Consider the following 11,522-nt stretch of genomic DNA (forward strand, 5'->3'; position numbering starts at 1 on the left):
ATCCAGGTGTGAAGGCAACCTAAGTGGGACTAGCGAGTCCTTTAATAGATGGCTGGAAGCAGGTTCTAAATACAGGAATAATGCATATTTAAATGTGTTATTTATTTATTCATTTATTTATGTATGTTTCCATCTGGTGTTTCAGACTGGCTCACTGCGGCCTGTCAGAGAGATGCTGTGAAGCTCTGGCCTCAGCTGTAAACTCTAATCCCTCCCTAAGAGAGTTGGACCTGAGCCTCAACATGGTGAATGATTCAGTCCTGGAGAATTGCAAGTGAGTAGACTTGGGCTGTGTCCATGTTGGACAGTGCAGTGTTTCCCTTAACAGTGTATTCACTCTGACACAACGTCACAAAGCATGCAGAGAGAACAATGCAGTGCCTCAAAGAAACTCTAGGATAGCAGACGTAAACAATGAACATCTGTCACAATGTAGGCATTTATCAGACGCTCATAATCAGAGCGATTTACAGTAAGCAAGAACTTATAGTAATACATAAAATACATATAAATAATGTAAGCTAAGAATCTAATTGTACAGAATATCTATACAATTAAAATATGCATATAGAGTGCTATGTCTACATAATATGATATCTTATCTATCTAAATTACGTAATTTGGCCATTGCATACGCATGTGAGGCTAGGGCAAGTGCTATGGGCTAAGATGGAGTCTGAAGAGGTGGGTTTTCAGAGTGCAATGAGGTGATTAGATCCAAGCAGTGAGTATATGAGCTGCAGGGCCAAGATAATGATAGGAGAAACATTGTGTCAGCTACAATGTTTCATTGATGCATTGTTGTTCTACTTCCTACAGAGTGAAACACTGTAGTGTCAGCTAGTGGAGACGTTGTTAGACATTGATGCATTGTTGTTCTACTTCCTACAGAGTGAAACATGGAGGAGAAGATTGGCTTAATTCTACACTCATTTCAAAACGTGAGTATCTGTCTGTCTGTGTCAATATCACACATTGACATTTTATACACTGTTGATGGTTGATGTTGTCCTGAAAACTCTTGTGCTCTCTACTCTCTGCTCTTGGCCTGGTCCTTAACACCATCAAGATGAGATCATGTGGTTTGACAGAAACAATGGGCCTCATTCACTAACCTGGTCATAAACAACATGTATTTTGTCTATATTGGCACAAGTTCAGTTCTGACGTGCGATGCATGAAAGGTGGTGCAGAGCCGTGATGTGTGCAGATCACAGGTGGATCTCGTTTTTGTTTGAAAGTCACAAGTGATCTCCCTTGTCGATAATTTGCATCATTCCACGCTCCATTTAACAACATACAAGACAACTGGAAATATAAATCACACTTGTGTGAACTGAGCGGTGCAACTATACATTTATTGTTGAGGTTACTGTACTGTACTGTAGTGTACTGAGCTCTATGCTGTACTTTGATTATTTTGGTTACTGTGTGTTACCATGCGGTGGTTCCCCGGGAGGTCCCCAGAATATCCAGACCCCCAGGAACGCGCCCAGGGGGGCGGCCCAGTTACCGTGTGACAGAGAGACAGACAGGTTCACATAGAGACATACACAGAGAGACAGACAGGTACACAGAGAGACAGACATGTTCACATAGAGACATACATAGACACACAAACAAGTACACAGAGAGTCAGACAGGTACACAGAGAGACAGACAGCTACACAGAGAGACAGACAGGTACACAGAAAGACAGACAGGTACACATAGAGACAGACAGATACCCATAGAGACAGACAGGTACACAGAGAGACAGACAGGTACACATAGAGACAAACAGGTACCCATAGAGACAGACAGGTACACAGAGAGACAGACAGGTACACAGAGAGACAGACAGGTACCCATAGAGACAGAGAGGTACACAGAGAGACAGACAAGTACACAGAGAGACAGACAGGTGCACAGAGAGACAGACAGGTACACATACATAGGGACACATATAGCTGCGTAATGGAGAGGAGGCACCGCTCATAAAACTACAGGAATTCAACAGTATTTATTGGTATCAATATGTACTTAAAGTACCAAAAGTAGATGATTGTGGGGGTCCCCAGATGATTGTGGGGGTCCCCAGATGGTCATAATTAACACTGCATTGAGTTTGTAGATCATTGTTTTTCTTTTTCTCTGTGGCCTTCGACAATGCCTGATTATGTAAATGTTATACTGTCTATATAGCTCTATTTATTCTTATTTTGTCTTCCTGTTCCAGCTCCATATTGTTGCCATGCACTTTTGTTATGTTTGCATGTACTGTTCTGTCTTTTCTATTTTTGAGTGGTGCAACCACTCCAAGGAACAGCAATGTCCGTGTTCACCTATGTGACGTTAATGAGCCAATGACTATGAGTACCAGTAGGGGCGCTGTTGTGCCTGAAACAGAGAGAGAGAGATAGTATTAAGTGCTGCACTGTTGCCTGCTAATGAGAGAGACAGGAGAGGAGGGGGGAGAGGGGAGTTGCACCACTCGGTTCACACAGGTGTGATTTTTAAGCACTTTGTACAGCACTTTGGTCAACTCAAGTTTGAGTTGAGTTGAGTTGAGTGTGTCTGAGTCAGTGAATGATGTATTTAATGTTTACTGTGTTGTTTTCTCATCAGATTTTCAGCGTCTCACACTGGACAGAAACACAGCACACAGAGCCCTCTCTCTGTCTGAGGACAACAGGAAGGTCACATGGAGGTCAGGGGGTCAGGATCCTCCTGAAAGTCCAGACAGGTTTAGTGTCTGTCCTCAGGTTCTCAGTTCACAGAGTGTGACTGGACGCTGTTCCTGGGAGGTACTGTGCTCTGGAGCGGTTCATATCGCAGTGGCTGATGGAACAATCAGCAGGAAAAGAAGTGGTGGTAACTCTTGGTTTGGATTGAAGTCCAGCTGGAGTCAGCTGTCCTGGAGTCTGTCCTGTGATGGTGAAGATGGTTCCAGTTACTCTGTCAGACACAACAGTGAGAAGACTGTCCTCCCTGTCAGAGCCTCTAGAGGCTCAAACAGAGTATCAGTGTATGTGGACCGTCCCGCTGGGACTCTGTCCTTCTACACAGTGTGCTCTGACTCACTGAGACACCTGTACACCTTCCAGACCACGTCCACTGAACGTCTCTATGCTGGGTTCAGGTTAACCTCCTCCTCCTCCTCCTCCTCAGTGTGTCTGTAAGTATAATGGACACACACACACACACACACACACACACACACACAAATCTGTTTAGCATTATGTCACTCAAAGTTAACATTGGAATCTATTATTGAGTATGTGTGCGTGTGCGTGTGCGTGTGCTTGTGCTTGTGCGTGTGTGTGTGTGTGTGTGTGTGTGTGTGTGTGTGTGTGTGTGTGTCTAGACTCCACTCTGATGAGCTCCATCATTCCAACATGGACATAGTGAGTACAGAACCCTCTAGACTCCATCATTCCAACATGGACATAGTGAGTACAGAACCCTCTAGACTCCATCATTCCAACATGGACATAGTGAGTACAGAACCCTCTGCTCTGCACAATAATCACCACGAAAGACACTGATCGTTTCCTGTCTGCTTTGTTGTGTATCCTGTAGATTGCAGCACAATCTACAGGAGCAGCTGCTTCCATTCCAGCACAATCTACAGAAGCAGCTCCTTCCATACCAGCAGCTGCTTCCAAGCCTTCCACACCAGGTGAGTCTCTAGCTTGTAGATCTGTTACTATGGATGTTTTAGCGTGACGCTGTAGTGAGGTCAAGTAGGGCGTTAATTCATGAACAAACACATATATATATATATATATATACGGAGCATGTCAAAGCGAGCACTGCGCACACAGTGGCCTCTCCAATATGGCACAGTGTGTAGTGTATCTATGGCAAAGCGCTGATTATCAAAACATAACAATGTAATAGTAAAAACTAAAAACTAAACAGTGCAGGCACACACAAGTGTGTACAGAGACCAGAAAAGAGAACACAACAGGAGAGGGGGCATATTTGGCACACAGCAGAGCGCAGCACAGCGGCCCAGAGAACACAATATTATATAATATAACATTAACACTAGTTAGTACTCAGTACAGCAGCCCGACCTTCAGAACACATAGGTCTATATTAACATTATAGCAACCAGCAGCAGTTAGCATATCATTAGAATACAATCTGCAATTACCTTCCACGTTCACAACGTTTTTACTGAATGCACTAATATATATATATATATATATATAGTAGGCTACTGCTCACTCACTCCATAAAGTGTGCGACAACACCTACAGTATTCTACCACTTTACTGCAGTTCTTCTTTTCTTAAGAATTGTTAGCTCCGATATGGCTTTCCATTTTAAAACCATGTCAAGTGAAAGTTTAAACATGTTTCACTCACATATAGTTTCACCGACAACTCAACGTTCAATCCTCTTTTAACTTCAGAGAAACACTTTGTGGACCGACATCGGCGTTCGCTGGTGGACAACGTGAGGAACGTGGGTCGCATCCTAGACGTACTCCTTGAGAAGGACATCATCGACGAGGAGAGCAACATAAATGTGAGGTCCAAGCCCACCTCTCAGGAGATGATGAGGGCAATCTATGAACTCCTGGCCTCCAGAACAGCCAGAGACACTTTCCACAAAGCGCTTGAGGAACACGAGAATTATCTCCTTAATGATCTGTAAGTAATTCGCATTCATTTATTTTGTACAAGTTAACAAGAGAATGGAGCTTTTCAGGCAGTGCTATATATGAATCATTATACTTCGTCCTCTTAATTCCCATAGAGCTGCTTCCATACCAGCACAATCTACAGGAGCGGCTGCTTCCATACCAGCACAATCTACAGGAGCGGCTGCTTCCATACCAGCACAATCTACAGGAGCGGCTGCTTCCATACCAGCACAATCTACAGGAGCGGCTGCTTCCATACCAGCACAATCTACAGGAGCGGCTGCTTCCATACCAGCACAATCTTCAGGAGCAGCTGCTTCCAAGCCTTCCATAACAGGTGAGTCTCTAGCTTGTAGATCTGTTACTATGGATGTTTTAGCGTGTCGCTGTAGTGAGGTCAAGTAGGGCGTTAATTCATGAACAAACACGTTTAAATATAGAAATAAGAGGTTTCTGCCCGACAGCAACTCTCTCTCTCTCTCTCTCTCTCTCTCTCTCTCTCTCTCTCTCTCTCTCTCTCTCTCTCTATATATATATATATATATATATATATATATATATACGGAGCATGTCAAAGCGAGCACTGCGCACACAGTGGCCTCTCCAATATGGCACAGTGTGTAGTGTATCTATGGCAAAGCGCTGATTATCAAAACATAACGTAATGTAATAGTAAATACTAAACAGTGCAGGCACACACGCGAGTGTGTACAGAGACCAGAAAAGAGAACACAACAGGAGAGGGGGCATATTTGGCACACAGCAGAGCGCAGCACAGCGGCCCAGAGAACACAATATTATATAATATAACATTAACACTAGTTAGTACTCAGTACAGCAGCCCGACCTTCAGAACACATAGGTCTATATTAACATTATAGCAACCAGCAGCAGTTAGCATATCATTAGAATACAATCTGCAATTACCTTCCACGTTCACAACGTTTTTACTGAATGCACTAATATATATATATATATATATAGTAGGCTACTGCTCACTCACTCCATAAAGTGTGCGACAACACCTACAGTATTCTACCACTTTACTGCAGTTCTTCTTTTCTTAAGAATTGTTAGCTCCGATATGGCTTTCCATTTTAAAACCATGTCAAGTGAAAGTTTAAACATGTTTCACTCACATATAGTTTCACCGACAACTCAACGTTCAATCCTCTTTTAACTTCAGAGAAACACTTTGTGGACCGACATCGGCGTTCGCTGGTGGACAACGTGAGGAACGTGGGTCGCATCCTAGACGTACTCCTTGAGAAGGACATCATCGACGAGGAGAGCAACATAAATGTGAGGTCCAAGCCCACCTCTCAGGAGATGATGAGGGCAATCTATGAACTCCTGGCCTCCAGAACAGCCAGAGACACTTTCCACAAAGCGCTTGAGGAACACGAGAATTATCTCCTTAATGATCTGTAAGTAATTCGCATTCATTTATTTTGTACAAGTTAACAAGAGAATGGAGCTTTTCAGGCAGTGCTATATATGAATCATTATACTTCGTCCTCTTAATTCCCATAGAGCTGCTTCCATACCAGCACAATCTACAGGAGCGGCTGCTTCCATACCAGCACAATCTACAGGAGCGGCTGCTTCCATACCAGCACAATCTACAGGAGCGGCTGCTTCCATACCAGCACAATCTACAGGAGCGGCTGCTTCCATACCAGCACAATCTTCAGGAGCAGCTGCTTCCATACCAGCACAATCTACAGGAGCGGCTGCTTCCATACCAGCACAATCTACAGGAGCGGCTGCTTCCATACCAGCACAATCTACAGGAGCGGCTGCTTCCATACCAGCACAATCTTCAGGAGCAGCTGCTTCCAAGCCTTCCATAACAGGTGAGTCTCTAGCTTGTAGATCTGTTACTATGGATGTTTTAGCGTGTCGCTGTAGTGAGGTCAAGTAGGGCGTTAATTCATGAACAAACACGTTTAAATATAGAAATAAGAGGTTTCTGCCCGACAGCAACTCTCTCTCTCTCTCTCTCTCTCTCTCTCTCTCTCTCTCTCTCTCTCTCTATATATATATATATATATATATATACGGAGCATGTCAAAGCGAGCACTGCGCACACAGTGGCCTCTCCAATATGGCACAGTGTGTAGTGTATCTATGGCAAAGCGCTGATTATCAAAACATAACGTAATGTAATAGTAAATACTAAACAGTGCAGGCACACACGCGAGTGTGTACAGAGACCAGAAAAGAGAACACAACAGGAGAGGGGGCATATTTGGCACACAGCAGAGCGCAGCACAGCGGCCCAGAGAACACAATATTATATAATATAACATTAACACTAGTTAGTACTCAGTACAGCAGCCCGACCTTCAGAACACATAGGTCTATATTAACATTATAGCAACCAGCAGCAGTTAGCATATCATTAGAATACAATCTGCAATTACCTTCCACGTTCACAACGTTTTTACTGAATGCACTAATATATATATATATATATATATATTATATATACCTGAGGCCCATTCTACAAATGCCTTCTATATATCATTTTCTTCGTCTGCCAAGGACCCCCAGCATGATATATATTTGGCAGTGGACCCCCATCAAACCTTCTTATTGTGCCAGCTAGGGACCCCCATCAGACCTTCTTATTGTGCCAGCTAGGGACCCCCATCAGACCTTCTTATTGTGCCAGCTAGGGACCCCCATCAGACCTTTATGTGCCAGCTAAGGACCCCCATCAGACCTTCTTATTGTGCCAGCTAGGGACCCCCATCAGACCTTTATGTGCCAGCTAGGGACCCCCATCAGACCTTCTTATTGTGCCAGCTAGGGACCCCCATCAGACCTTCTTATTGTGCCAGCTAGGGACCCCCATCAGACCTTTATGTGCCAGCTAAGGACCCCCATCAGACCTTCTTATTGTGCCAGCTAGGGACCCCCATCAGACCTTCTTATTGTGCCAGCTAGGGACCCCCATCAGACCTTTATGTGCCAGCTAGGGACCCCCATCAGACCTTCTTATTGTGCCAGCTAGGGACCCCCATCAGACCTTCTTATTGTGCCAGCTAGGGACCCCATCAGACCTTCTTATTGTGCCAGCTAGGGACCCCCATCAGACCTTTATGTGCCAGCTAGGGACCCCGCAAGAGATGATTAGTACAAAATAAATAAAACAAAATCATTAATATTAAAAAATCACTTGTACAGATGTACAGCTGTTGCTGTCCAGCAGGGGGAGTGGTTCTACCAGGCTACAGATGTACAGCTTGCAGCGTAAATCCAGTGATTGGTGGAACGCCATGTAAATGTTTTGCTGTCTTGTGTTCCAGTGATTGGTGGAACGCCATCTGAGGCAGGAAGGTCACCTGACAACAAGGTTTCCGATTGGCTGAAGATGCATCCTGGACCAATAGCGTCCTCTTCAGGAGCTGATGTCACGACTGAAGCTCCTCCCCAGCCGGTGAGAGATGAGGATTTACAGTCACACACATTACCATACATATGATAATTATTATAATAATAATAATTATTATTATTACATTTATCACATTACCATACATATGATTATTATTATAATAATTATTAGATTGATCACATTACCATACATATGATTATTATAATAATAATTATTATTATTACATTTATCACATTACCATACATATGATTATTGTTATAATAATTATAATAATTATTACATTTATCACATTACCATACATATGATTATTATTATAATAATAATTACTTGCGCAAGCAGAGCGCGCAAGTAATCATTTCGCTTGGTCTCTTCAAAGTGAAGCCAAGTTTTTTTCAACTGTAAGTCTGTGCCTGGTTTGCTGGGACCAGTTACAACATTACGTCATCGCTGAGAACTGGGACCGTATGTAACTGGTCCCAGTTCTCAGCGATGACGTAATGTTGTAGCTGGTCCCAGCAAACCAGGCACAGACTTACGGTTGAAAAAAACTTGGCTTCACTTTTTGGAACCAAGTAACCACAGTATACTGCTAATCAAATTACAACTACATACTCTGTATGTAGTTGTAATGTGATTTGTAATTTGTAAATCTGTGCCTGGTCTGCTGGGACCAGACTACACAGATGACCATATCTCTTACGTCATCACTGAGAGCTAGTCATACATATACACACACCATGTACTCTGGTCCCAGTTCTCAACGATGACGTAATGGTGTAACTGGTCCCAGCAAACCAGGCACAGACTTACGGTTGAAAAAAACTTGGCTTCACTTTTTGGAACCAAGTAACCACAGTATACTGCTAATCAAATTACAACTACATACTCTGTATGTAGTTGTAATGTGATTTGTAATTTGTAAATCTGTGCCTGGTCTGCTGGGACCAGACTACACAGATGACCATATCTCTTACGTCATCACTGAGAGCTAGTCATACATATACACACCGTGTACTCTGGTCCCAGCTCTCAACGATGACGTAATGTGGTATCTGGTGGGACCAGATTACACAGCTGACCATTTCTCTTACGTCATCACTGAGATACAAATCCAACTACAGATTTCGGAAGTATTTTAGATCATGTATATTTCAACAAATTTGAAAGTATTATTACAGAAATTGAAGTTAGAGACACATATTACTCTGATCATGATTTAGTATTAATATCACTATAGTACAAAATGAAATACATTTAAAACAATTGACAATTTACAATAAGTAATAAAATAATTATACTGTATAATATATTTTAATTCAGTTTATATACCTTTTCTTTTTCATCACATATCAATGATTCATTTTTCTGTAAAAAAGTAGTTAGGTAGCAAATAGTTACACGTAATGATTATACATTTCAAACGTTCCTTCACAGAGATACTGAGATGTGATAGTTTCCAGCGGTCGAAAGTACTTGCGCGCTCTGCTTGCGCACTAGTGTGCACTAGTGTGCAACAAGCAAGTATGCACTCGGCAGAGTGCAGTTCTAGTTATAATTATTATTATAATTATTACATTTATCACATTTTAGGCTATGCCCTGCCCGAAAACGTCTGGTTGGGTCGGGTTCAGGCAAAAATTGACAACTCTACTGGCAACGCATGTTATAACATCGGCCAAAGAGTCAGGACTCAGCCAGCAGTCAGTTAGCAAGGATATTACATCTGTATGAGCTGACGCTGTGTAAAAGTCTTGGGTTCATCTTTGTCTAATTACTGATTTTACTTTCCCTTTCTCTATATTCTCTGTAGGGTACGATGCCTTTGCATGGCGAGATGGAAGAATGTCCTGTTACAGATTCACTGTCCTCTCTGGACATCCAAGATGAAACTGAGCTAAGTTCATGCTTCAGTGGTTTGAGGATAGAAGAATCCGTCTCCCTGCCTGGTTCTCACAGCTTACCGTCACTGAGCCAAATCCCATGTCTAGAGAACAAGACCGGTTTCAGAGCAAAGCGCTCCCGCAGTGTAAACGATGTCACACTACTGGACAATACACAGACATTCACACCTGATATCGTTCTTGTGGAAAACAAGGAACGCTACAGGTTCCACTGCACCCACGCAGGACTGTTCCGATGCAGCGTGACCGGCCTGGGGTTTAAGATGGAGACAGAGGGAGAGGTGACTTACGGGACAGTCCCGTGGCACCGGGGCCTTCTGTCCCAGCTGAACAAGAGGCCCGCAGGACCACTGTTTGACATCAAAGGTCCTCAGGGGTCCGTGTGTCAGTTGCAATTTCCACACTGTGAGATCCTCTCCACGGGTGGAGGCAAGTCCTTGTCTGTTGTCCATGTGGTGGATGATGATGACGGCTTTGAGCTGATCAAACCCCGTGTGGTCACAGAAACTCATGTTATCATAGATGTAACCGGGTTGTCTTTATTTGGTATCATCATAAGCATCATGGAGATGCTGTTCGGGCCCTGCAGGCCTATCCAGGCACTGGTGTCACTGTTTTATATGCCACCGATTGAGCATGATGATGACCCCATGTCAACGCTGAATGTACTGCTGCTACCCAGCAATGTGGTGCTGAGTGACGTGAAGAAGGAAAGGAAGAAGATGCACGGAGAAGAGATTTACATCGAAAAGCCCCCCTGCGTACTAATCCCAAAGAAGAAATATACCCTCTCCACCTCGCATCGGGATGATGCCGTCGTCATTGAACCACACAGAGCAGGCTTTGAAGTTGACAAATCGTGCTATCACAATTACATCTCGACGTTTCAAGTGACTTTAGAGAAAAGGATGAAGATGGTCGAGCTGCTTCTAAGGGACTGCGACACCTCTGTCTGTGCGTGGGAAAGCTGCGTGAACTTTTCAGCTCCTGCTGTGAGAAGACATCAGAGCCCACGCGTTCAGCGCACAGCGAGTCTCGCGGCAGAAGACAGACTGCTTTCCGTGCGGGATAGCTTCATCGACAGCATTTCGGACGCCAGTCTCAACGTTCTCCTGGACAGACTCTTTGCCAAGGAGGTGTTAACCGAAGTTGAGCGGGAGGCGGCCGCTGGGGAGCAGAGGAGAAATGTCAAGGCACGTATTGTCATCGACACAGTGAGGCACAAAGGACCTGATGTGAGTTCTACAATGATAGTGCTTCTCTGTGATCTGGACAAGAGCCTCTCCAAACATCTTGGGTTGATGTAGAACTGGACTGCTCCTTAACCCGGCCTAGAACACTGAACACGGGTGAATTTCATCCGGACAATTATATTTTTGTCATTTTCTTAATGTTGCTGATGTCTGAGGTGGGCGGGTCTTTCAGTACCTTCACGATGCTCAGTGACATCATCACCAGAGAATGGTCTACTGACCACCAGAGAATGGTCTACAGACCACCAGAGAATGGTCTACTGACCACCAGAGAATAGTCTCCTGACCACCAGAGAGGTCTACAGCAGACCCTTAAGGTTGGAGAGCCCTGC

General features: G+C 43.8%; 1 protein-coding gene across 1 annotated transcript; it reads left to right on the forward strand.

Annotated features, from left to right (window-relative positions):
- Positions 1-9,870: 9,870 nt before the first annotated feature.
- On the forward strand, positions 9,871-11,244 carry LOC308335326 (caspase recruitment domain-containing protein 8-like; the record flags this gene model as incomplete). Its single annotated transcript, XM_080792344.1, has 1 exon — positions 9,871-11,244. One exon carries the CDS (start codon positions 9,871-9,873, stop codon positions 11,242-11,244), a length of 1,374 nt encoding a protein of 457 aa, XP_080648470.1.
- Positions 11,245-11,522: the final 278 nt, after the last annotated feature.

The sequence above is a fragment of the Protomyctophum bolini genome, assembly GCF_963924005.1.
Source record: "Protomyctophum bolini genome assembly, chromosome: 20".
In the NCBI taxonomy this organism is placed as follows: Eukaryota; Metazoa; Chordata; class Actinopteri; order Myctophiformes; family Myctophidae; genus Protomyctophum; species Protomyctophum bolini.